Consider the following 27,118-nt stretch of genomic DNA (forward strand, 5'->3'; position numbering starts at 1 on the left):
CTTGTTGTAAATTTCTGTGTTTAAATCCCTTTAATTAATTTTGGGAGTTTGTAAACTTTGAAGAAAAAAATGCTTCATGTCAAACATCTGTGCTGAAAAAGCTGTTTTGTTTTTTTAAAGTTACACTTTAATTTGAGAATTTGGCTCACAGAGTGTGTGTGTGTGTGTGTGTGTGTGTGTGTGTGTGTGTGTGTGTGTGTGGGAGGTTGATTGTGAGTGTTGTCTTGATGTCTGCCCAGAAGCTTGTCTGTCTTCACTCACAAACCCTTCATTGATTGAGCTGGCCTACAGCCACGAGAAGCAGCACAGTGGTCTGTCTGTGTCTCTGCAAAGACATGCATGTTTATTTCAGCTAATTAAAAGTGAACATAAATAAGAAATTAAATTGTGAATCAATGTGCCAAACATGACAGCATGCTATGTGTTAGACTTTGTGAGATGTTTGACCTTGTTAAACTTCCTCAACAGAAAAGGTTGCCTTCGTTGTTTTTCTTTAGAATACCTGCCCTCAAATTTGCCATCTTGTTGATAGTTACCCAGTAAAAGCCAGAAAGATGAACTTTGCTTTTAGAAAAAATGATTTGGTTGAGAACATCATGGAGAGTTGTGATACCGATTGTATTGTGATGGGAGGACTGTAAGTCTGACTGGTACATGCCCATACTGTCTGCTCCTTTTAAGGGTTCGTAACCACATGTGCACATTTGATATAGCTACATTTCATTTTTAGTGTCAGGGCTGCCACGTCTTGGATAAAGTTGAAGCGTAGGACACTTAATGAGCTCCTTTGAAACTTAAAATAAGCAGCGTTTGGTAGCTTAGTCATGAAGCATCTAGTGCTGAGAACTGACGCGATCCTCGAAGATGCTGGTGGATGTCTACCACAAGAGAGTGTTACTGTTGATTTTGAAAATAAACAAATCAGCCCCCAGTGAAGGTTGTGTTGAGGAGTAAGAGATGTAAATGTCGTACTCTGAACTAATATTGTGTTTCTGTGTGTCCGTCCTGCGTGGAAGCAGTGTTTCACGAGGTGTCGGTCTACCCGAAGAAGGAGCTGCCCTTCTTCATCCTCTTCACAGCTGGTCTCTGCTCCTTCACTGCCATGCTGGCTCTGCTCACACACCAGTTCCCTGAACTTATGGGAGTGTTTGCTAAAGCTGTAAGTGTATACACACACACACACACACACACACACACACACACACACACACACACACACACACACAGGGGGAAAAAATGAGGAGAAAACTTGAATTTCACAGATAATGTCCAGATTACTGTGTCCTTCTCTGTGGAGAGTCTTCAGAGAATAACTCGGTGACCTTTGACCTTTTCTCCATAGCTTTATTTTCATTAAAAAAACAAATTACCGGGTGAAATAACATACTGGATGACTTCTGACCTTTTTGCTTGTGCTACCCTCAGCGGCTGCATTCTTTTTGACAGTGAGTTAGATGTGCAGGCTTTTATCACAGATAGAAACATAGAAAGAATCTGTTGAAGTCACACAGTTCAATGGTTAAATGGGTGTCGTGGACCAATGGGGTAAGGACTGTACTGGCTAGAGGAGACAATAAATCCCATGACTGTGTAGTGCTTGGTAGCTTAAGCTAGGACATTATAGCACAATTTATTAGTAGATTATATGAAACTTTAATATGATGTGCAAAATAATAAAAATAAACGTCGTGGACTACACCCTGTGGTTCCTGTTTGGACTCATCCTTGGGTGCTACAGGTATCACAGTGACAGGAAGGGGCAGCAATGGCTGTCAGCCTGCAGCAAAACAGAGTAGAAATCTGAAAGATGTAAAGGTCATGGAGTAAACAAACAGTTTCTGTGCACACAGGCAGTTTGTGTTTTAGCTGTGAGTGAAAAGAGAGCGCTTCAAACCACACTGGAAAAGGTAGCATGACAAATGACTCTTACAGGCTTTTAAACACATGTGGTTTGTAACACACTTCTGGTGTCAGCTCTTTCCATCAGAGGAAACATGCTTCAGCTCCACCAACAGCTATACATGTGATAACTTCACCATGCTCACATATTATGTGTTATTTGCACATGCTCCTAAAAACAATGTGCATTTTACTGTTCTCTTGGATCTATTTTTAATCACAAACGTGGGAGAATTACTCACAGTTTTGAGCTCTCCTCCACAAGTGTTGTCTTGCAACTAGTTTCAAACACACTGCCAGCAGTTGCCCCATCCATCCATCCAGCTGGAGGAAATGGCCAGGGTGAGGAAGTTCCTCCTGAATGACTCAACTTCTCACCCAACCTCTACAGCTAAACACAGCTACCCTTCAGAGAAAACGCATTTCTGTTATTTCAGTCATTATTCAGAGCTTGTGAGCAACGGTCAGGGCAGAGACATCGATTGACCGGTGAATCGTCAGCTTCGCTTTTAGACAGAGCTCATTCCACCCATGGATTGAGGTGATCCCTGCTACTGTATATCGAGCCAGTATCTCTCAACCTCACCAGACTCCACCAGGGAGGTGAAGTTCAGTGTCCTAGTAGCCAGCCTTAGCACCCTGGAATCAGACTTACTCTGCCCCTCATCTGATTCACATGCTCACCTCATCGGTCTCTTTTATGTGAAAGTATCAACAGGATCCAACTGATAGAAACACCTATAGTAGCCAAACATCTTCCCCCATGTACTTTTTTTCAATTGTTGTTGTTCTGGAGCAACCTTCACACATCCATCTTTTATATGAGCAGCCAGTGGAGGGCGCTGCCCACCCTCTGCCTCCTCCTTTAAGCCTGCAGCTCTGTGCTGCTCCCCTGGAATGTGGGTGAGCTCATCTCTCCACCCTGATGTGACACTATCAGCAGATACCATCTACCTGCTGAGAGGTAGATCATTGCAAGGAACACATTGCATGTATTTATCAGTGAGTCTGAAACCAGGAATAATTACATACCTGCTTATGTTAGTTTAAATCATTTATTGAAATCATAAATAAAAAAGTATTTTAAAACGTATGCTGCTCAAACACTAAGACATACCAGATCACAGTAATGCTAATCACAGATGCTGGTGGTTACTGCAGACTTGATGTTTTATGGGGAACCTTGAATGGACAGATGAGGCCTTTCTAACAGTTTTTGGAATGTTTTCCGACTAAAGTTGACTCCAGAAAAACTTAACAGGTGGCTTCCAAGGAGAATACATAGCTACTGGCTACGTTTACTTTTTGATCTCATAGATCGATATTTAAATTCCACATTTGTTCAATGATTCATTTTAATATCTGAATAGATGAAATGATCAGTACATCAACTTGCTTGGGTAAATAAGTCGGGTTCCCACTGTGACTGAATGTAAAAGCAGCACAAGAGCTGCTAAACGTATAAGTCACCAGTGATTCCCTAGACCAATAAAACTTCATGCTAACATGGTGTCTTGGACAGGTCTCTCCCTGCCGCCCACACTGTTCAAACACTACTACACACATTTACTTTGAAGTGCTCTTTGAAGCTAAAATGGAGATGTGAGATCTGATGTGTGAAGCAATCCTCAAACCACCAGCTGCCCAGCTCACACATGCAGGTGGAGTCTCTTTCTGCCCCCCCCCCCGCCCAAAAAAAAAAAACCCCTCTTCGTGACCTTTATCTGACATCTAAGACAGTAGGAACTTCCGTGAGCTGCTCAGGTGGAGCCCCTATCACCCCTCACCTCCTCCTTGCTAGTTGTTGTCAGACTGCCAATCTGAGAATGAGGCCTGAATTGCACTGATGGAGGATTCATGCTGCAGAAGTGGAAAGTTTATTTGTTCTCACAGCTGAAAATAAAGGAAAATCCCCCAAACCTTCAGATAATTCAGACACACGGTTATGCAGCCTTTTTCTTATTTGTCAAAGTTTGACCTGCCATCGACAGCTGCTGACCTTTCCCGTCTTTATCAAATGTGGTCCATATTTTACAAAATTACCTCCATGTTTTGCTCAGCTTGTACTGAAACCCCCAGTTGAAACCAGGAAGTCATCAAGAAAGTGTTTGTTGATGTCACAAGTTAAGGGAGTGCCCCCTGCTGACTGTTAGACAGTACTGCAACATTGAGAAGCAGTGTTCATCTTTTATGTACAGGTGATATACACAGCCACCACCCTATCCTGCCGGCTTAGGCACTCTTTAAAATGTTTTTTGTTTTTTAAATGTCAGTTCAAAGTTTATATTAACCATCCAGATAAATAGCACATTGTCTACAAACCAAATATTAATATAAATTAATTTGGGAGTCTTGCTATCAGTTGTCCATTTATAAACAGCAGTCAGGGAGACATGTTATCAGATAGTATGAACCTGACTCCATCTACACACCACAGCTCTGTGAGGGATGCAGCACCTATGTAAAATTGCTTTTATTAGATAACAAAAAAAGCGCTTAAAGTGGTGGCTCGATACACTGCTGCGTGTCTCCGATACAGTTTTGTTCCATCTGGTAGAATTGGATGCAGTCAGTTCCTGTGGCCACATTGCAGCCAGGATGCAGCGTGGTGTATTTCAGGGAAAAGATGCTGGCTGCCCTGTTAACATTCTGTTTGTGTGACTGTATTTGTCTCTCTTTGTAGTTCCTCAGCACACTGTTTGCTCCTCTGAACTTTATCATGGAGAAGGTGGAAAGCATCCTGCCATCCAGCCTCTGGCACCAGCTCACCCGCATCTGACCCCGACCGACAGAAGGGCCGACCGGACCAGGAATCAGACCCAGGACCAGCACCAAGAACAGACCTCTATCTGGACAGAAACAGCTGAACTGAAATCCAGAACACTGCAGTGGACTAGACTGACGCGCCTCTGTGCCAAGTTCAAACCAAACCGAGAGCAGATGGGAATCCGAGGAGAGGCGCGAAACAAAAATGCTAAACAACACCCAAAATTGGTTTTGACTTTATTTGATATGTTTGCATTTCTTTGGGTTATCAGTCATTTAAAGCTGTTCTTTTGTTGTACAAAAAGAGATGATCAATTGCCATCATTAAAAAGGTGAAAAGGAAAAAAAAATACAATAAAGGACTTTTTGTGTATTGCTGCAAAAATGCAGTGTTTTTACTGGCTGTCCCACATACTGTGAAATCAGCTGACCTTGATACCAGCACCACCAGATACAACCGGCTGGGTTTTGTTTCTCTGCAGGATCCATCACATATTTGGAGCGTTCATTCTCAAACTAAAAGCTCACTCCACAGTGGAAAAGTTGTTCCTGCAACTGCTGAAGCTCCACGTCAGCTTATTGCAAGTCCATCGTCATCGAGTTTGATGGTAAAATGCTCAACTAAACAGCATTAGAAGACACATTCACAGCCTGGTACAACAAACAGTTTTATTTCTCTATAGTTTATAAAAGTTGTGGGATACATTTGAACAGCGAAGCTTAAGCTGTTGTGCAAGCCTGCTTCCATTTGCAGTCCACTCACTGTTGGTGACTGTTGGAGCGTTTTGATGGAATTATCAGACAGTTGTTGTGGCTTTCAGTGTGGTGTAAAAAGTTTGTGTTGCAGGTATTGTGAAGTGATATGTTTAATAGTAACTGCTTGCTAACCAAGCTTGCATGTGCTGTCTGACTTAGACATCCCAGATATAGCTCTGAATACAAGTCAACAACTCAGGTCCTTTCCCACTAACCCAGTGCCCAGTCCTGAACTGGTTCTGCATATTTGCACCATTCAAGGATTTGCTGGTCCCTTAGGGTTGGTGACGTCATTAGTTATGCAGATTGTCTCCACTGCGATTTCCTTCCCACAGAAACGACCTAAGCAATGCTCAAGCATGTCTGGATGTGTACCAGCTTCCACAAGGTGCCAAAGCAATGCATCTTAATGATGAACTGTGACTCAGACCTCATCACCAGGGTGCATTAATCTAGCTAAACAAGCTGTTTGAGAAGTTTGTCCAGTTAACAGAACACTAGTCAGAGAAATCAGAATCTATTCATGTGTTTTTGTTCATGAGACTCTTTAAATCTGGACACAGTGTAAGTTTAAACCATTTATTCTGTAGAGTTCAGTTGTAAGGCTTATATTTTAATCTTACACAGCTGATGTGCAATTTACAGACAGGACATGTATTACATCTAATGAAGCAACTGGTGAGAACAGCTGCTAGTTTGCTTTACTTGTATTCCTCAGTGTATAATGACTGCTCAGGCCGCCGCCTCTCCTGTTTGTCACTGATGATGTTTGATTTCACAGAGTCCTGCTTGAATATTGCTCCTTAATCTAATATTGGTAGCAGGCACAATAACAGTGAAATGTAAACAGAGGTCCTAGTTATTAACACATTTCTAAGAAACAATGACAAAATGCGCATTTTAACTACAAGAAAAAGCATTTCTGATTATTTTTTTCTAGTTCTAGATATTTTAACTGTTTTCAAGCATTTATTTTAACAAGATGTTGACTACAATACCCCTTAGACTATCTTAATGATCAGTTACTTATAGTGATTTTCCAGAACAAGGCTGATGTGCAGAGCTGTAACACAGAGGGATAAAGCTGATGAATTATATCTCAAAGCAATGGGAAAGAGTTGTTAAAGCTAAGTTATGAAGAGAGGTAATGATGAGTGAGCAGCATTCTGCTGAGAGAGCGCACTACAAATATGTTTGCTTTGAGAGTGTTGACAGAAGTATAGAGGTCGAAGGGAGTAGCACTGCGTCTTTGTGGACCTAGAGAAGGATATAAGGGCCCAAGAGAGGCACTGTGGTACTGCACGAGGAGTGTCAGAGGATTATGTGAAGCTGGTGAAGGACGTAGGAGGACTGTAAGAGTGCCAGATAGGTTCAAGGTCAGGGATTGACTGAACCCTTTCTTGTTTGCAGTGATGATGGAGAGGTTGACAGATGGCACTGATCTGTAGTGAAAGTAGGGAACAGGTGGAGGTATGCGCTGGAGAGAAGAGGGATGAAAGTCAGTAGACAGAATCCAAGTGTGTGGAAGAAAAGGGAACTGGTAGAGCAGTGAAGCTGCTTTAAATAGCCTGCAAAGCAATAGAGTGCAAAAGAAGAGAGTGCAGGCAGGGTGGAGATAAGTGTTGGGTGATTTGTAACACAGGGATACAAATCACCCAGGCTTACAAGGAGGTAGTGAGACCTACTACGATGCAGTTTGGAGATGGTGGGACTAACAAGAAAGGAGGTAAAACTGAATGAGGTTGAGTTGAAATATTTTCCATTGTGAATGACCAGGATGAACAGGATTAAACGATTATATCAGAGGGTTGAGCATTTTGGAGACAAAGTTAGAGAGGCAGGGTTGAGATGGTTTGGACATGGGCAGAGGAGAGATGGTGGATATACTGGATGAAGAATGTTGACTATGGAGCACAGAGAAGATTCATGGATGTAGTGAAGGAGGATATGGTTGCAGAAGAGAATGATAGAGTTAGGGTGAGATGATGCTGATCTTCTGTTAGGACTTCTAAAGGGAGCACCCAAAAGAAAATGATCATTCAAACAGAATCCCTGTAGATACTTAAAAATATAAGGTCATAAATGTAAAACTTTCCTCATAAATACAGTAAGATGCTATGTCTGTTATCAACATTATGGTTTACTTCTAGCCTTTTTAAAAGACTTGGAGAAGATGGCACTAATGTAGGACATCAGTGAAATTGCTGTAGGTCCTGCCCGCATTAATTTTGCACTGTTTCTGAGTCAAATGACAGTGTCCACTCATTTTCCAGCTGCTGTTTTCTACTAAGTAAGGAGATTTAATGATGGAGAGAGAAAACAGCTGAAGGACCATGTTCTGTGCATATGGTGGTACCTCTGGAGCAGAAAGCCTCTAATGAGCAGACAGAAAGCGAGAGAGAAGCTTGTGATACGCTATGTTGAATGAGACTGGCGTGACAACAGCTTACACTGAAAGCACGCAGGGGAAAAGAACGCTGGTCGTACTTTATGTTGTAAATGGTTTGCTGACGAGTGTAAGGTGCCACGAGAACAAATCTAAACAACAAGCTGATAAACTGTGTGGAGAGCTGCTATGTGTTAAACTAGAGGTGTTGAAGGCTTCACAGGAGCAGACCAAAAACCTCCATGCATGTTGATTCAACAAAACTATAAAAGATATTACACATAATTTAAGTTATATTTCAGTATATACTTGGTCAGTCCTTGGGGCCTGTTTAAGCAACAGTTCATCTCCAAACCATCACAACTGGAGCCAGCAGATCAAATGCTAGCCTGTTAGTCTCAATAGTATTTTTTTGTGTTGGTTCAGCAGGAATCTGAAGCATGATTTGACTGATACATTCTCAAAGTAACAGCTACAGACATTCAGCAGTCAGGCTTTAAATGTCTCTGAGTCTAGAAGTTCTTTCCACGTAGCATCCAAAAGAAGAAAAAGATGTGAATTTTTTTGGTGAGGAAAAGAAAAAAGTGTCTGAAAACCTAACAGACCTTCAGAGGGCTCAGAACTAAAGGCAGACTCGAGATTATCAGTTAGATTGTCGTAACAAGACATCAGGTAGAGCTGAGGAGGAACGGGGGGGACTCTGGATGCCCGATATGAGGCGTCAGTCAAGTTTAGTGGTGGCGAGGTCACGTCTGGCCCTTACAGGTGTGCACGTCGACCTGCTGGTGGCAGTCACGGCAGTGGACTGCACAGCACCACTGGAACTTGCACTCGCACTTGGTTGTGCGGCTGATGCGAGACGTGTCGTAGCCACGGCCACAGCACATCACTTCGCAGCCATCTACACCTCGGGATGTCCGGTTGCAGACCCGCCCACCTGTCCCCATCGACCCTGGAGAGAGAGCAAATGAGACGCGGTCAGTGAGAATAAATTTAGCACAGTATGACTATTAATTTAAAATGAGTTTTTGATCTGTGGGACCCACCCTAATGGTGAGAACACAAGTTATTAACAGTGGAAAATCAAAACCTAGACAATGTATCAAAGGAACATAAACACTGAACACTAGTTTAGTAGAGAGTGCAAACACTTTGTCTTCCAAGCTAACGTGTTAGAGGTAGGAAAAAGTATTGGGGTCAAATTGTGATGGGTAGACGACTGGGTCACAACATCTCCAAAACTGCGGCTCTGGTGGGGTGTTCCTGGTCTGCAGTGGTCAGTATCTACCAAAACTGGTCCAAGGAAGGAACTTTGGCAAACTAGAGAAAGGGTGATGGGCTGCCGGTCTGATGATTCAGGTTTTTCTCTTGCATCATGTGAATGGCCGGGTCCATATGCGTCACTTACCTGGGAAACACTTGCTACCAGGATGCACTATGGGAAGAAGGCAAGCTTGTGGCGGCAGTGTGACGCTCTGGGCTATGTTCTGCTGTAAAACCTTGGGTCCTCCCATCCATGTGGGTCTTACACCACCTGCCTAAGCATGGTTGCAGATGATGGTATTCCCCCCCCCTAATGGCTGTGACTTCTTTCAGCAGGATAATGCATCCTCGGTCATTTAACAGTGTTTCAGGAATGGTTTGGGGAGCACAACAATGAGTATGAGGTGTTGACATAGCCTCCAAATTTCTCAGATCTCATCTGTCTCATCCGGACACCCAAGTCTGATACATCGAGGCCCCACCTGGCAAGAGCGGAGTCCACGCCTCGACGGACAGGACGTTCTGACAGCATGCGTAGTGTGTGCATGTCACTCTGTCTGTAAACACGATAGCTAAAAAAGTTTTAAATTAATTCTGACAACTCTGATACTTTTTAGGGGAGGTAGACTGGGGACATGTTAACAATACTTCCACCAAAGTCTTCAAGGTGAACTCAATGATTTATTGGTAGAAAACTGACAAAAAGCTGTAGAAACTATGATTCTTACAAGTGTGCTGTGTCAACGTATAGAAAGAATGGCATAAAGATTTAAAATGTCACATTTGACCTCTGACCTCACTTCTATATTACACATCAGCCTTTCTTTCAAGTTGACCACAAAATGTGATCTTATAAGTCAAGAGAAAGACAAGGAGCTGCTCCCGAGCGCTGAAACTAAAAACATGGACATAATCAAAATTATAATCATTAGATGTAAACTTTATTCTGCTTTATCGCTACATAGTGTAAAATGCCAAGTTTAAGTCTACTTCGTAATTAAAGGTTCTTAAAAAAATGAGGAAAAGTCTGTATTTACCTTGAAAAGTGTTTTTCTCACCAGTATATTAATCTATCATACTACAGTAGAAGGATCTGCCTTTCTGATCACTTCCTACTGCAGTTTTTCCACTGAATGACATTTATACTCACTAAAAGCAAAAACATGTTTCAGTAGTTTCCTTCCAAAAGGAGATTTACTGATGGAACAGTTTAACACCTACACTGCCTGTGATTTCTAGTTTAAGAAGTGACAACCCTGCTGGGAAATAACTGGGACGTCCTAAAGGAATAAAGGAAAAGTGTTCATGAAGGTAATGGTACTGATGCTTAAAAAATGGACTATAGCATCGTGGAATGTGACTTGGCAGCAGTTGAGCCACAATTTGGCCAATTAGAACGGTTCTATTAGTTTTTAGAAGCCAATAGGAGCAGAGTATAATGCCAGTACGGTGAAGATGAGATTGGGGGGGGGGGGGGGATAAGTAAGATGAACGAAAGTGAGATGAGAGATTGATGATAGGAGCCATCAGCCTGCACTCCCACACTTCATCAGCTGTTCATTTTACAGGAGACATCCATCGCCCACACACACACACACACAGATACTGTACACACTCACTTTCTCCTGAATCCCAACTCCGGTTACCCACACACACACTTTACGTCGCCACAAACACAGTTAGCGTACCCGAGCTTTGTATGCAGAAGGAATAGCTGGAGCTCAATTTATGATGAAGCTGTGTAGGCCTGCAGATTCGACTCAAAACCATCCACAGGAGTTTTTAGAGGGACTTTTATTTAGCAGTTTCAGCAGCTTTGATCCACTGATGTTAAACATGAGCAACAGGAGTGTTTTCAGTCTGCTTTGGATGATCAAGCCCAACAGAATCTCACACGTTTCTATCTAACCGCTGTGAGCAGAGCGTTTGGGTTATAGTGTCTAGATCTCCAGATAACTTCTCTTTGATAGCAGCACAACAAACACAGATGCGCCGGGTGTGGGAAAGGATCATCCCTATGATTTCAGCCAAAATAAAACACATGGGAATGGACGCTTTTGTGACACAATCTGCGCTGAAGTCATACTCTTTCACGGTTTTTGATTTCATGCTCAGCAGACGTCCAGGAAGCCTTCAGAGCGCTAAATTGTAACAAGGTTCTCACGGCCTGGCTTTTATAAAATATCGACTTTTTAATGAGTCATCACAGAGCTGGTAATGCTATTCAAAATATCCAAATAACATCATTTAGGATTTGCGGAGTTCGGGAGTATTGAGTATTGTATTGAGAGAAAGACTTCATCTCTCTTTTTGACTGAGATATTTATGTTTCTGTGTAACAATATTGTTTTTTGCCTTTCTTCCCCCCAAACTTTACCAAGAAGAAGCTGCATCCATATATCTGTCAGATATGTGCAGTTTACAACTCTTCTCTACAATTCTGTTCAATATCTTGTTGCATAATTACACACATTAGTGAAAGTGCAATCAGCCTTTCCTTCTGAATTCTCATTCACATCTTTTCTTCATTTTATGAGTTGAACGACTGTCATTCAGGAGAGACTGAGTGAAGCTGCTGCTCCTCAGCGTCGAAGCATCGAAAGGAGCCCGATGAGGTTGTTTAGCCATCTGACCACGATGCCTCCCAGATGCCTCTTAGTTGAGTCGTCTTGGACACGTAGGTCATTCCATGGAAAATCACTGCCTGCCCCCCACCTGTCCCCCCCTTTGAATAAACTAAAAGGGATGGAGACAGCACAAAAGACACACTACTTGAGAATATTAAAAAAATCAAAAAAGCTGGAAAAAATCAAGTGGAAAAAGTACCAAATTTCAACCCAGCCCTATGCAGGTTGACAGAGGTCTACAGGACAGAGGCTAAAATATTGTGTGACTTCTTCAAATGTGTCGATTATTCTAATTATTAGCAGAATGAAGAGCATATTCTGAGAGAGTCATGAATGAATCTTTTCAGATTTGACTGATTTTATATGGAATGAACCTGGGGATATTAGATATCTTGGACTGGTTATTTATACACATGCACCTGATGGATCATATTACAGTAGAAAAGACTGTTATAACAATAAGCTATGTGCTGAAAGAGGTCACAGCCATTAGGGGATGTGCACCTTTGCATGGCAGTAACATCGTCCTGAGGACCCTCGTCTGCCAGAGTGACAACAAACTGATGACTAAGTCCTTGAAGAACATGGTGCTCATATATTTGCTAGTTCAAACAGCTTGCATTTAAGTCTTTATTTACTTTACTTTTTTGTTTTTGAAATTGTTTATGTTTGATCCATTTACTGGTGGTTTTAAAAAAAAAAAAGATCGTTTCCACAATCTAGATTTTGTTGATGTGAGGCTTGAGAAAAAGCTTTTTATGATCAAAGTAGTTCTGGTGTAACCGATAACGCTGCAGTCGTTCGTTGCTTTTAATCTCACAGCCTTTTCACTTCAACATCTTGATAAAGCTGCTGTGAAACATCTGAACTTTAGTGCTGTTGAGCTGCAGATGTTCAGCCAGCAGAGGACTGCTGCTCTGCTGGGCAGGTGTGACTGTTACTGTCTGACTGTAAAGCACAAGTGTTGCTGAAAAAGAATGCATGTGTGTGTTCTGCTGACTTCTCCTGTATAAATAAAGGTTTAGAAAAAATTGGCTTCAAGTACCATCTCAAACATTGTTCTGGAATTTGCTCGTGTTTACATTCTGCTTCGCTCTGCGTGTACGCTCCTTCTGCACCATTCCCTCGCCAGGTAATATGTCTGGACATGACCCGAAGCCCTCCCCTCTCTGGCAGCGTGCCCGCCCGTCATCCAAAGTATGCAGCACTGCTAGGGGTGACATCACGGCCAGAGTCTTCCTCACAGCCCTCGATCGCCCTGCGTCTGCTTATTGAATTAAGATGAGGGGGCGCCGAGAGATGAGTTTAGCACCTGAGCCTCAGGGCTGAGGGAAATTGATTTCACACTTTAAAGAGGCACAGAGGGGCCGTCTCGCTATCTCTGTGGGCCCCGAGCCTGTTTGTGGTTTGTGTGTGAGAACAGATTTAGTCTGTTTCTTTCCATGAGTGAAGGCGAGTTTGCATGTCTTTCAGAGCGCGTGCACGTGTGTGTGTCTGTGTGTGTGTGTGTTGGGAGAAAGGCTGATTACTTTTCATGGTTGTGCAACCAAAAAGAGGGAGCAGGTGACTCTACATACAGTACATGTTATGATTGAGAGCGAGTTTGTAAGTCTGTGGTTGTCTCATGGGAGTTGGTCTTTAAAGAAGGCGTATGTTACGTTCTCATGAGAGGCCCACTGTGTGTGTGTGTGTGTGTGTGTGTGTGTGTGTGTGTGTGTGTGTGTGTGTGTGTGTGTGTGTGTGTAACCTCACCCTGCTTACATGTACACATCCCATAAAACTTCCATGTCTGCTGTAATGCCTCAACTTGTTCCCAAAAGCAGGGCATAAGACCTCCAGGGGGCTTTAGACAAAGCAGGATTAGGTGCTTAGTGCAGTAACTTCAGATTTAAACCTGAGTTTTCAGTGTCAGGAAAGTGGTTCATGCCTTGTTTGAGTACCCTGCCACTGTAACTTTTACTACAGATCTAATAAGAGTATCTTATATTTGAGAGAAGATATCAACATGTTCAAAACCACTGACCCATCAATTCTCTGGAAAACAGAATCACCATTCCTAGAAGATCCTGTGCACAGTCAGAGGATCTACAGTTCTACAGACCATCTAAGGTTTTTGTGTGTTTCACATAAGCATCAATAGGAAATCTAATCTTCTGAAGAACAACTTCATAGTTTTCATTTTTTACTTCTTGTGAACAAAAACTATCACAGCCCAGCCGAGGGTGAGTTTGATCTGTTAGAGAGAGGCAGACATAAATCAGGAGCTGAAAGCCAAAACAAAAGCATCACTGAGATACGAAACTCAGTTACCTTGTACTATTAACAGCTGTGAAGCCAAAACTGAACTTAAAACTTGATAGACTGCACAGCTGTTAATGAGCTGCAGTTATTATTGTGTTGTATGCTACTGGAGAGAAATTAACCGCACATGTGCCATGTTCTCTGAATTCCCACCAGCCAAAAACTGTGCGATCCGACAGCAGTTTCTGAATGATTTTCAGTGATAACAGGTTCATATAAAGTACTGACAGAATGCAATAATAATTTATTCATAACATTTTGTGCATGTATGTATTTAAATAAGATGTTTGTCACATCCATCCACTTGCATTTGTTTTATTCTCTAAATCTGCTGCACCTGCTTTTGTTTGCTGTGGTAAAACTCATTATTCTTTATTTTCAGTTATTTAAGAGAGACGATCATGTGATGTACAGCAGTTTAATTATTTCTCTGAGGGCGGAAATTATATTTTATGATAAAAGTTCATTTTTCTTAGTATATGCTGTCAATTATAGTTCTTTGGAATCTGCAAAAATCTGTAATGGCAGATCCCATTAGTCAGAAATAATAATGGAATAGGTATGTCACTGTGCTAAAGCATCACAAAACTGTTTTTATTACTATTGTTTTATTTTTCTAGGTTGGGTGGTTTCATGTGAATTGAGTGAAAATCTTAAAAAGCTTAAAACTTTCAAAAATACCACTGGGCTGAAATACAGCACACAGATGTACTGAGCTGTTTTACAATAATCACTACAGCACGGCTGGACATTTGTGTAACACCAATTTGTCCACCAATAGTGGAGAGATTCAGCCGCCCAAGTTAACAAAAACACTCTCGTATTTACAGCGGCAGCAAAGGCCAAGCTTTCTGAGGAAATGGATAAAACAACAGCACTCATTCAAAAACAGTGCCACATGGTGGTGAAAGTTACAGCTAACATCAGTCACTAACAGAAAGCAAAAAAACCCAAAACAAATAACACAACAAAAATAACAGAAAAAAAACTTTCACGATTTAGTGAGATTAAAAAATTATGTTTTTGCTCATGAGAATATTCACTGCTCCTACCTCCCAGGAAGTCTCTCACTTCTAAATTTCTCAATGAATGATTAAATTGTAAAAAAGAAAGAAATTATGTCTGGGTGGAGTGTTTCGGCGCACACACACACACACACACACACACACACACACACACACACACACACACACACACACACCACTAAAATGTGTGTGTTTGGTGCTCTGCCACTGAAATCTCTCCCATTTTGCAGGCCAATCATGCCCTCAGGTGTGTGTGTGTGTGTGTGTGTGTGTGTGTGTGTGTGTGTGTGTGCGCGTGCGTGTGTTTCTCCAGCACTGGTGATTTATAATGATGTGTAGTCCTCTAAGATTTCAGCCTACAGAAGTGTGTAATGGGTCTTAAACTGGCTGACACCCGATCGCCACGGATCATCTGCCGCCTGTCAGGCATTCACCTCCACCTCAAGACACTCTCTCATGGCCTTTATCTTCATTCTCTCATAAGCTTTTCAAACGCAAACATTTTCTTTCTCACGCTTGCTCTGCTGTTGTAGCTTTACATTGCCCTCACACGAACACGCTTATGACACACACACCCAGAGCCACCGTAGTTGCTGAAACACAACTACATTTTATGTCATCTAAAGTTAAAGATCAGTTTTCAGTGTGGATGCTTCTTCAAATCTGAACGGCAAAGGAAAAAACATTTTTTGCTTCCTTGACGTTTTGAGAAACAGGACAGCAAAATAACATTTTTGCACTTTGAAACATTCACTAACAGCCTCGGTGGCTGAAAAATATTCCTAAACTGCAAAAAACAGAAGATCCTCTGAATCTGGCTCCAAAAGTAATCCGTGCTCATAGACTCGCCGTGTTAAAATGACCAACAGAAATAAACATGTTTACAGCCCGTTTGTGCCTTTGGAGCACTAACACGGTGAAGAGGCTCATTCTGGAGTATTTGTAATGGAATTATCTGACAAATAATAAGGTCTGCCGTGCGGTGCAGCCCACCCAAGAAATCTGTTTTCAGTTGTAGCAAGTTACACTACAATTATGGAAAACTGCTAGTCTGTTACTACTAATTAGAGTTAGCGGTTAACATGGCAGTAGCCAAAAACCTAACACTGAAGCAGATTTCGAAACCAATGGTTGACATCCCAGTGACTGCTTGACACAGACAGCGGGTCTATGAAACACGTGATGCTTAACAGTCCTCGGCTGTATATTGTGTATGAAAGACTCAAAGTGTGTTTTTGTCAGTACATGTATGGTACTGCTGACATGGCAAGAAGTTGCCTGCCAAAAGAAGAGTGCTTTTTCACACTCACCAGTGTGGACTGTTTAGACTTGGCAGTGTGAGTAACGCATGTTTCACGCATTCTGAAAGCTGGAATTGCCAGCTTTCAAATTTCTAACTTCCAACTGGATCAAATGCACCATTCGATCCAGTGTGATCAGTGTGATGGTGTGAACAGTGGTCCACTGGGACTACAGGTGCGGGTGGAGGTGGGTTTGTTAGGTGTGCGTGCTTTGGTCCCAGAAAAGTCATGGGAAAAAACCCCAAAACAAAACAAAAAAAACCCACTTTAACACGTTCTGGTACACAATGGTGACAGTAAAAGTAGAAGATGGACACGTTTGAGATGCCAGCAAAGTGGAAGTGTTTTAGAGATGCAGTTCAATCAGCTTCTTGAAATCAAGCATATGAAAATCTGTTCACACCACCTCCTCTTTTAAGGATACCAACCAGCTGTGCTGTTCAAGTGATGCACTTAAGTTCCAGAGTATTTACTCTGGTTTATTAAATTGAGTAAATTAGAGCATTTAGGCTTGTTTGACCAGATTACAAATCAACATTTTTCAGCATGTAATTTGGAAGTGATTAAACAAACCTCTAAATGGTCTGAACTGGATGTTTATGTGTCTTTGACAGGTACGTTTTCCACTCACTGCTTACTGGGATCCAACAGATCCAAATGGTAAAGGTCAGTGTTTACCTGACTCGTGGTCCCGTATGCAGTAGTCTGGTGAGTCCTCCAAGTAGACGAGGTCATTCTTGCTGGGACGTTTGAAGTGTGTGTGAGCGGCCGTAAAGCCTGTGCCATACTGATTCACTGCAACCTGCACGGCACCGTTGTACCTTTTCCGTAGATGGTCACCTGTGCGGCGGAAGTCAGCCATGGCCAACCAGCAGGTCCTGATGCTGCATGACCCACTGACACCATGACATTTACACTCCAGTGTCATGAAGCGCTTCACAGCCTGGGGAGCACAACAGTAAACAGATTTAGTAGAACTGGTGAGTGAATGGTACTAATTTAAGATTTTAAAGCCCAAGATACAAATGTAATGATGTTATGTAGATCTAAAAACAGTCAAATTCATTTTCAGCGTTTTATCAATGTGTTTCTATTTCTGAGATTCTTAAAATGTTGGATGAAAATGTAAAAGTTATGTAATTTTAGTGTCTCCGGCAAAACTGAAGGACTTTAAAGTCAGTTATCCATTCAGTGCTTCCTCACCTTCCTGCCAGCTCTGTTGTTGTGCAGGTTCATGAGTGCACGGGCATCCCTCTCCTTCCTCTCCTTGGCATCCACGAAGGCTTGGCTGAAGCGTATGGCATGCTCCACATGGTCACTACAGCCTCCCCAGTTGAAGGAGCCTTTGGCATCCTGTGATGAGCCCTTCTTGGTGGGATCACAGGAGCAAGAATCCAACTCACCTTGGCTGCAGGCTTGGGCCAGTGTGTAAACCACTCCAGCTGAGGAGATAGCGTAGACAAAGGCCACCTCACGGCTACCTTCACAGAGAGAATTATTTTTTTATTATGCAAAAAAAAAAAAGTTTAATTACTCAGTTTTTACCCAAATACCGGTAAACAGGAGCCAAAAACCTTGTTGATTTCAGCTATTTGTGGGAGTCTCTCATTTGTCAGTTAACACTAGTGCTGGTAAACTAGCTAGTTTAGCAAGGTACAGCTGTAATTCACTGTAATAGCAAATAAGACGCCAATATTGGCTAGTGGAAAAACAGGCTTACTGTAAAATAAAATTTACTGATTGGTGAAAATGAAATTGTCCTTAGTTTCCTTTAATATAATCAAATGCTCAGCACAAACAAGTAAACACCTGTCAAAGATGAGTAATACTAGAAATGCCCTTTATTCTCAATACAATTTGAAGAGTTGAGTTTATTTTAAAAATTTCTCTGCATATCTTTAATTAAATTTCCTTTTTTTTTGCACTGGGCTGTAAATATTTTTACTCTTTAAATCTCAGAATTTTCATATTACAGTCTGTGGGGAATCCTCAGACTGCATTTTTGACACTTCTGCATCAGCTTTATTTTTTTATTTTTTAGCCCCTAAAACGATTGACATTTACACATCTGCCACAAATGCATTCAGTAACATCATTTATAATTGAGAATTGTTATTTTTCCCCATTGTTGAGAGTGGATCAGTCAGCCGCCTACTGCATATACGGTACGATATATACACCCGTGTCTGTTGCTGTCTGCTATAGGCTTTTATTCAAAGCATGAAAAAAATATGTCATCTCCAAGATGGATAAACAGCTAACATTTACCAGCAGTGCCCTGATAAGGAGCTCTTATCTCCTTCTGCATGTATCTGATGAAAGATCCGAGCAGGATCAAAGGCTCAGGTGGGGAAAGGGTGTGTGTTGCATCTAACCCCTGCCAAGGACTTGTAACACACATGGTAAATGGCCTGTATTTGTATAGCGCTTTACTTAGTCCCTAAGGACCCCAAAGTGCTTTACACTACATTCAGTCATTCACACACACATTCACACACTGGTGATGGCAAGCTACAGTGTAGCCACAGCCACCCTGGGGCGCACTGACAGAGGCGAGGCTGCCGGACACTGGCGCCACCGGGCCCTCTGACCACTACCAGTAGACAACGGGTGAAGTGTCTTGCCCAGTGTCTTGTTTAGAACTGCAACTACTGATCACATCCATAAGCTTAAGTTTCCTAAATGTTAAGAGGTCAACCCTGATGCTTTTACCTCAAAGTCAAAAGAAACACTTTTCACCTGCTGAATTAAATGCAGGATGATCTCAGCATCACAGCTGAGAGGAACACCTGCAGACAGAAATCAGGGCCAAACTAAATATATGAAAGCCTATTTTTACAAGAACAAGCCACTTAAAATGTATAATCATTTAGAGCCATCAGTGTGCACTTCAAATAAATATTTAAAAACAGCCTTCAAGCTCCATCTAAGATAGTACATTTCTGCTACGTAAGAGAAATAAATATAGGAAACAGCATTCAGGTACACAGCTGTTAAAATAAAGACAATTTATTTCCCCCCCTATTAAAAAATGTAATGTAAAGAAGCAAACTTGATGTTTTCATCTGATAAATTACATTTTTAAAAAAGCATTCTTGACATTGTTTCAAGCTCCTTTTCTGCCTGTGTGGGTTAACAACACAATGTTAGATATGTTATCATATTTTATATTATATCATTGATGGCAATGAATTAATTCATTCACTTATGAAAATTCTAATTAATTTAACCTATAAGGGATTCCTCTAAATACGTTAAATGTGTTAAAACAAAGTCAGTAAGACTAATGAAACTCAAGTATCACAGTAGCACTAGAAAAAAAGAAGAAGCTCCCAGCTCTGCCAAGCACACACAGTGATATCAGTATGTGGGTGTCTGGGTCCAGCAGATAAGTTGAGCGTGCCTAACAAAGTTAATAAGGAGGACGCTGAGAGAACACGACAACAGGGAGGGAGAGCTCCTGTGTAATTGTTTGAAATTAGCCTACTGACACTGACAAGAAGGCGCTTCAGACGGGGCCTCAGTGTGCCATGATAATGCTGTGTGACATGGCCGGGGCCTGGCTGGGAGGTCCAAATACCACATGGCTGATTAGAGGCCCAGACATAAAACTAAGTCGTAGGATCCGCATCACAGGTTAAATCTCGGGGCATGGGAGAGGAACATCAGGTCGCCAGGTCCTGATGATCCTCCACAGGCAATATATTTAAAAAAAAACAAGAAAGAAGATGTTTCAGCTTGCCCTCGTTGGAGGTACAGACTGATTTTAGCTGCTGAGATTTGCCATCACATGACAAATTGGACGGGACGCTTTTGTTCAGACTCCAATCTGTAACAAACAGTGACAGGCAGCTTACTGATACTCACCGTTTGGTTTCCGACGCTGTTCACACTTTATTGCTTTGGAAGAGTCATTTGTAATACTCCCCACACCCACCACTCTCACCAGAAATACATGAAGAGGAAAAACTGCCTGTGTCCTCTCTGGATTTCTGAAACTCTCAATAAATCAAGTGTCTTCTCCAGCAAATCACCAGAGAGGATAAACAGTGCTAATAAACTGAAGTAGCTCTTGAAAGTGGTGGGATTACTTCTATTTCAAAAAAGTCTAAAATTTCTGCAGTTTGTCATTTGAACGAGCTGAGCGGAGAGTAATTAGCTCTGCTCAGACAGCAGCCCAAGGGAATCGAAGGGACACCAAAACACTGTGATGACACCAAATCAGTCATGAAGTCACTGACTCTACAGACACTGAAATCTGCATAACACTGTAACAAGTTAATTAGTTATTACTGATTAATCTTGTATACTAAATAAATAAATAAAAAAAACCACACACCTAACAATTAAAATTCCAATCAAATGAGATAAAAGCTGGAGTTTCTCTCTCATCAGTTACTGGGTGACATTTTTGTTGAATAAATTATTTGAATTATTATATCAGAATTATTACGGATACATTTCTCCAGCCATGGCAAATTGTTTTAGTAGGACATTTGTCCACCGGCCTTAAACAAAATACTGAGTAACACGATAGCAACCCAACACAAGAAAATGAGGGAGAAACCAGTTGGCTGCAGTGACGTGAGAAATGCACGATTGTAAAGCGAGACGAGGTGTGGAATGCAATCCACCTCTGTCGACAAAAAGGAGCATGTCTGCAGAGCAACTATCAGTTTTCCAGAAATCTTCTGAGTGGCAGTAAATCTGCCCGACACTCTAAAAACTTTTGTTTGTGCAGATTTGTCACTTTAATTTAAAGACATATGTCAAACATGTTTTCGATGTAACACACGATCATGCAGCGGTTCATCTTCAGGGAGTGCCAGCAGACCTGGTAATGTAAGCCTGCATGTGCTATAGCAGGCACTCTGCTTCAGTGTTCTTACCTATGCAGCGATTACGGGAAAGACAGCCCGTCAGACTGATACTTTATAAAAACTCTCTGTACCCTCTTCACTGTATCTTATAATGATTAATATAAGGATGAGCATATATATATATATATATATATATATATATATATATATATAGTAAGAAGATATTCATATTTTTAAAAAGAAGAAATAATTATTCAAAAAAATCACATCTGTGACCAACATTATGCTTTTATCCACATTGGATAAACTATTTAGTTCACAGCTTTATTTAACTTTCACCTGATGGATTCAGTAGCACAAAGAGAAATAGACAAGACTTTTTTTTAAAGTGGGTCCAAACAGACTAAACTGTGAGTTTATTTTTAATTTCTCAGCCGTCTAATCAACATGTAACCTTCATTTTCATGGCAGAACCCCTGGACCTTCTTTGAACTTTATATCGAAACTTTTTTTTAAAAATGTAAATGTTACTTTTTTCATGTTAAGGTAGAATGAAGGTCCTACTGTATTTTGGCTTTAACACTCCTGAAACTCACTGCGTAGCAGCAGACGTCCAAAGAGATTGTGGTCCCTGGCTGTGGTGTTGCAGTTCCAGCGGTGGTTGCGGAACTGGTACTGGCACTCTGAGATCCAGTCCTTCATCCCAGCCCCGATGGCCTGCATCACTTTGGGGTACTGGCGGCACAGCTGGCGCTGCTTATTCACCAGTCCAGGGATGTTGTCGCACATCACCTGGGAGCCCAGGGTGCCCATGTACCTGTAGAGTGGGAGGGTAAATGTCAAGACAGATGAGTACTTGCAGGGATGTTTCTGGATCACTTTAGTAAAGGATAAAATCGAATAATTTTGTATGTAACCCAACGTGTGTAAAGGCAGCTGTGGATATATTAAAGCTTTGTAAGGTAATTGAAGACCTTTACTTTATATTAATGCATAAAATAAGAATGCTAGAGGGTGTATTCTTCAGAGGTATCTGTTGGAATCACTCCTAACAAGTCCACACTCCCTTTTACCTGCAGAACAAGATGATGAAAGACTGATGGGCTGCACTGAAGATTAAAGACACAAAGCAGCAGCAACAAAAAAGGAATTATCTCTCCAAATACCATCTCAGTATCACAGGGTACGAAGTAAGGAATTTGGAAACAGGAGCTTTGCAAATATTAATTAGAGATTCAAGAGAAGGATAGCAAATAAAGAGAAATTAAATTATATCAAATGACTTCAGCCTGGAAACTAATCTGTCCAAATATTCAACAAGCTGCAAAAATAATTATGCAAGCCATGGGGGGAATTTAGTCACTCACTGTGGGAACATTTTTGTTAAGATAAAAGGGTGCATATGGAACTGTTTTTTTAAACCAATAATTTACCGATGACAGAATAAGACAACACATTTGAAAGATTATTATAATAGCACATAACCCACGTGCACAAAGTCTTACACTAGCGTTCATTTAAACAAATATGTAAATGTTAAATAATAATAATACTTACCACCAGGACGCATCGATCTCAGCTGTGAGCCAGCAGATTGCTACAGATAAATAAAAACATATTCCGCTTGGCAATAAGTGCATATTAACCAAACTCTGTTTCTTTATGGGTCTGGACGGAGCATTTCCACAGATGACAGGAAAAAATTAATAAAACAGAAGCTGAAAGTTGAATCGCCGAGTTAAACTCGCTTTAAAAATGTATTACAAGACAGTCGGAGGACAGACGGTTTGCTCGTAAAAGTCATGGCTGGCTGGGATTCTGCACAGTGGCAAAGCGCTTCTGAAGAAAAGGTTAAGAGCGACTGTCTTAATAGTCCAGAGCAGATTCTCAGGGGAGATACGCGGATGCTGTGCTATCAGGTTCAGATTGCTTTACACAAGGAGTGGGCAGAGTCCCGTCTCAGGAATGAGGTGAAGAAACGAGATGTCTGAGAGTATCTGTTCAGGCTGGTTTGACATCAGACGGGTTTGGCCCGTGTCCAGACCGGAGCTCCGCACCTCTGAGATGTGGTCCAAGTTGATGGGCTCTTCATTCAAATCGCACCGATGAGACGCGCGCAGAGAAGGAGCTAGCTGTGGGAGGATTCACACTCCACGCTTAACCAATGTCAGACACCACAGGAAAAATGCCCAAACCCGCTTAGATTCAAAATCGGGGGACAGGATGATGAATGGAGTTGATGTGCCAGTCCAAAAAAAAACAGGCTACAAAAAAACCCAAAAAAAAACCTTTTACGCACAAAAGATAAACATTATGATTTTTAAATGTTTTTCTCACAGGACTCCGTAGAGCTCAACAGAGAAAAACTCTGGCATATGGTGTAGCGGTGTAATTGATAAGCATAAAGACCCTTTAAGAAAATAAATCAAACTAGTGTTTTGTTTATGTTGAGCGCCCATTGCCATAGCCATATCCCACACAGGTGAATAATATCTCAGATTCCTCACGCATGACGCACTGCTATTTTTACAGCCTCATACAAACTATCACTCTAATAACTCAGGAATGATGGCTTAAAAAAGGAGGAAAAAACTGGGCACCGATTCTCCCAGAGCAGCACCTAAAGGTGATGTGTCCATTTCAATTGGATTATCCATGTCAGTCTTTTTGATGTGTCCCGGTGAAGTCTGTACCACTGTCACACAGCGTTTCCTCCATCTTTGATCTAGCCCGGGGTGTATCTGGAGGTCTGGAGACTTTGACCAGATGAGATTAATGGGCAAATTGGATTGTTCCCATGATCCCCGTGGAAGAAACCCATAAAACAACAAGAAGATTTAGAGCGTTCTCACTGCTCTCATCAGGACTTTGAACACAACTTTATTTTTGCAGCAGCGGTAGTTGTAATAAGCCTGTGATATAAATCCAATTTTATGGGAGTAATTTGTTCACTTCCTTACCAAATCGCATTAAGGTCACAGTTTCATTGCATGTTTTACGGACAGAAAGGTATTTTTGATAATACTTGCGCACAATAAAGTTTGTGAACACTGAAAAGGAAATGGCACAAAATCAGACAATAAGGACTTTGAAGAGTTTGTGATTTTTAAACGTATCAGCTGGACATTTGAAAATATTCAACCAGCAAAAGCTAAATCTGGTCATTAACATCACAGGAATCCACTTGAATCATTTTTGAAATACAGATTGGATTTCTTTCTGCGATTTAGGGAGAAAACTGATATCACTTTCACACCTATGGTTTGTTTGCCAGACTCAGTTTAGCTACCAGCAAGAAGAAAAAGCACTCTGCCCCCTTCTATTGTTAGAAAATTCACCTATGGCTCCTATAAATGTGATGATTTCCTCTTACAAAATAACCTAGTGCAACAAAAAAAAAACCTCTGATAAACTACTCGGAGAAACTTGGCATTGCATCCTTCTGTATATTTGGGAGAGCAGGCTTCACATTTCCACATGCCTCTAGGTTTTCTTATAGACTGTATATTACAAAGGATCAAGCAGTCGGTCTAAGGACAGCGACTTTGCAAAGCCTTACACCTGTAGTCTTTAAGATGATCAGCAGGGTGCAAAAAGAAGCCCTGTGAAAAAAATGAGCCCACTACCCCAAAAACTTGTAACTTCAACAAACACTTTCCTGATGAATTTATGGTCTCAGTCTGTCACTTTAAGTTTATTGTCACTTTTAGTTGAAAATGGAAAACAAATAGACATGCATGTCACCACAAGTTGAAAGTGCAGTGTCCTTGGTTTCCCAATCAGATACACCACTTGCTTGTCTTTAGTTTCAAAACACTGATGGTGATGGCCAAGACTCTATACTCAACATCTGGCAGGCACCAATATAGAAAGCATCCCGATTTCAACCTTAAATCGAGCATACAAGAAACGTACTCTCAAAAGAAAAACTTTAATTGTTCAAACCATTAAAATATAAAATAACTTAAAAAGAATAAGAATTAAACTCAGTGACAAGTCAAAACAAACTGGGAAAAAAACCCACTGTAGCAAAATTAAAACTGAATGCCTGTCAAACACCCGTAACACATATAAACACAATACTTATCCAACTTTTTAGCTACAGTCAACAAACACAAAAGACCTCACAAATCTGTGAGGCGATCAAAAAGTATCCCTGCACTGTAGGGAAACCTTGCCACTGGAAGCTTTGTAGAGCAGTACGAGGAAGGTGACTCCGAGAGTGCTCAGAGCAAATCTGGTGGTCAGAGACCACATCCTCCTGTTGTTATGGAAACCAGGCTGAGGAGGCTGACAGGAATCTTTGAATTCTTCCATCTAAAGAGAGGACAACAAAGTCAGATTAACATGGGACACACACACAAATACGAATGTAAACATAAAAACACACATCAGACCCTGAGGTAAGGCCAATCTGAACTAATGCAGGAAGTACAAGGGTCACAGGTCAGTTTAATCTAATCCAGTCCGGATTATAGCAGTTGCACTAGTCAGACCAGTGGAAGGCTTGAATGGGTGGGAAACAGCTGCTCAGTCACTGTTGGGTGGGAATCAAATTGAGACCAGCTCGATGTGTGAGTGAGAGCATGTCTGGTCCCATCTCACCACCACAGCATGACTCAGACCTGAGTCACCAAAACTTCCTGTGCCAAATCCTCAGGGATTCATCAGTTAAAGTCAAGTCACAGAGGAATTATGCTGCCTCTGATTTTTCAAGCTACAGGGTGACACTGTCACACTAAATCCCAGTCATGTGAGAAGGTTGGAGGATACAAAGGGCTTAAATTCTGTTTAATACCAGAAATTATGACTTAGGAACCTGTGGTTTGACCAAGAAGGAAGTGCTTCTGGTAAGTGACGGAGGATGGTATTCTAACAGGAGGTATATGCCGTTTTTTCCACTCATTTACATCATAATTACTTTTCTTTAAACAGAGGAGCACAGTCTGTTTGTGGTAATGTTACAACACTAAAGTTTATGTTATGGTAATTTTAATTTTTGTACTTTTTAAAAAATACAGTTTGATAAATGATTTTAAACTATCACGATTAACACGATTTTCAGAAAAAATGACCTCTGAATGCTGTCCAAGTTCTGCTAGAGGTGGGAATTAAAGATCTCATGGACCAGGGCCTTTACCAGACACGCCCAATGCACACTCACTGTCCAACATCCTCTTCTGCCACCTGACCTCCTCTCTTCTCCTGAGTTTCCAGAACGTACAGCTACAGATCTGATGATAAATTTTCAAAACTGACCGTCGACCTGCGGTCGAGTGTCCTGTTGCTATGTGCACTTTTGAATATATTTATGTTTTAAATGGTGTTTGCACACAAGTCCAATAACAAAAACCGCTTGGGTTCAGATCAGGCACTGTTCTCCCAAGTCACGTTCCTCCAAGTCACACTTGGATGAGTCCAGCCCCTTTCCAGGAGACTGGTTACAGATCCCAACTGTGCACTAAGCTTAGCCCATCTGTAGCCAGTATTTCTCAATCTCACAAACTAGCTCAGGCTTTTATGTCCCCTCTCTGATGGCAAGGCCCCTACAGTACTTCTGTAACCCCTATGGTACCAACCCCTAGGCTTCTTCCTGTGAGTGGTGTGCTCACATTCGCCAGCCCATGTCTCCTCTTTGGCTGCATCCACCAGGGCCCACGGGCTAAGGCTCAGCCAACAGGGTGAGTGGCCCAAGGAATCTTATGCAGTGTCTTTGTGATCATGTATTTTACATGTGGCATAAAGTCTAGTGTAGTATGTTCTGGTGTAACATTTGATACATATAAAAACAAACAAACAAAAAACAAATTTCAAATTACTTTTGTTGTATTTCAAAAAGCCCAACTCATCAGTTTCTCTGCTATGATCAAACTTTCCATCACTATGAGATTTGGCACACAGAAATATTTTTTTTAAAATGTAGCTTCATACCTCTTTTCAGTTCAGTAGTTTCCTAAAGGTTCCACGCACATGT

General features: G+C 41.4%; 3 protein-coding genes across 10 annotated transcripts in view; 1 reads left to right on the forward strand and 2 right to left on the reverse strand.

Annotated features, from left to right (window-relative positions):
* LOC147325197 (suppressor of tumorigenicity 7 protein homolog) overlaps positions 1–5,024 on the forward strand; it is a 61,876-nt gene extending 56,852 nt beyond the window's left edge. For 6 of the 8 annotated variants that reach the window (XM_086299588.1, XM_086299582.1, XM_086299587.1 and 3 more), the window contains 2 exons: positions 1,017–1,159; positions 4,583–5,024. In XM_086299588.1, coding sequence (XP_086155714.1) covers positions 1,017–1,159; positions 4,583–4,678 — 239 coding nt within the window. In that variant the 3' untranslated portion in view covers positions 4,679–5,024. The remainder of the gene's footprint in view (positions 1–1,016; positions 1,160–4,582) is intronic. The other 2 variants (XM_086299583.1, XM_086299585.1) reach the window with 1 other exon arrangement.
* An 843-nt stretch (positions 5,025–5,867) lies between these two features.
* wnt2 (wingless-type MMTV integration site family member 2) lies at positions 5,868–23,227 on the reverse strand. The gene is made up of 5 exons (XM_086299591.1): positions 22,702–23,227; positions 21,741–21,961; positions 17,528–17,805; positions 17,003–17,267; positions 5,868–8,759 (listed from the first exon to the last, which is right to left on the reverse strand). The coding sequence occupies exons 1-5, from the start codon at positions 22,782–22,784 to the stop codon at positions 8,554–8,556; spliced, it is 1,053 nt and encodes a 350-aa protein (XP_086155717.1). The 5' UTR covers positions 22,785–23,227; the 3' UTR covers positions 5,868–8,553.
* Positions 23,228–24,819: 1,592 nt separating this feature from the next.
* The window catches only part of asz1 (ankyrin repeat, SAM and basic leucine zipper domain containing 1), a 36,778-nt gene continuing 34,479 nt past the window's right edge, over positions 24,820–27,118 (reverse strand). The window contains exon 13 of the mRNA XM_086299592.1: positions 24,820–25,461. Within this exon, the coding sequence (XP_086155718.1) occupies positions 25,288–25,461 (174 nt within the window). The 3' untranslated portion in view covers positions 24,820–25,287. The remainder of the gene's footprint in view (positions 25,462–27,118) is intronic.

This window comes from Aulonocara sp. 'chitande type north' Nkhata Bay, linkage group LG7 (genome assembly GCF_057382095.1).
Source record: "Aulonocara sp. 'chitande type north' Nkhata Bay isolate Kocher_YH1m ecotype deep benthic linkage group LG7, A_spYH_male_GT1.1, whole genome shotgun sequence".
NCBI lineage: Eukaryota > Metazoa > Chordata > Actinopteri > Cichliformes > Cichlidae > Aulonocara > Aulonocara sp. 'chitande type north' Nkhata Bay.

What these genes read in the sequence shown, in the direction of transcription:
- wnt2 (XM_086299591.1), bottom strand. Translation starts at nt 22,784, where the DNA reads ATGCACTTATTGCCAAGCGGAATATGTTTTTATTTATCTGTAGCAATC. An exon ending in GAGATCGATGCGTCCTGGTG is followed by an intron (nt 21,962 to 22,701) that starts GTAAGTATTATT and finishes CCCACTCTACAG; the next exon opens with GTACATGGGCACCCTGGGCT. An exon ending in TGGACGTCTGCTGCTACGCA is followed by an intron (nt 17,806 to 21,740) that starts GTGAGTTTCAGG and finishes CTCTCTGTGAAG; the next exon opens with GTAGCCGTGAGGTGGCCTTT.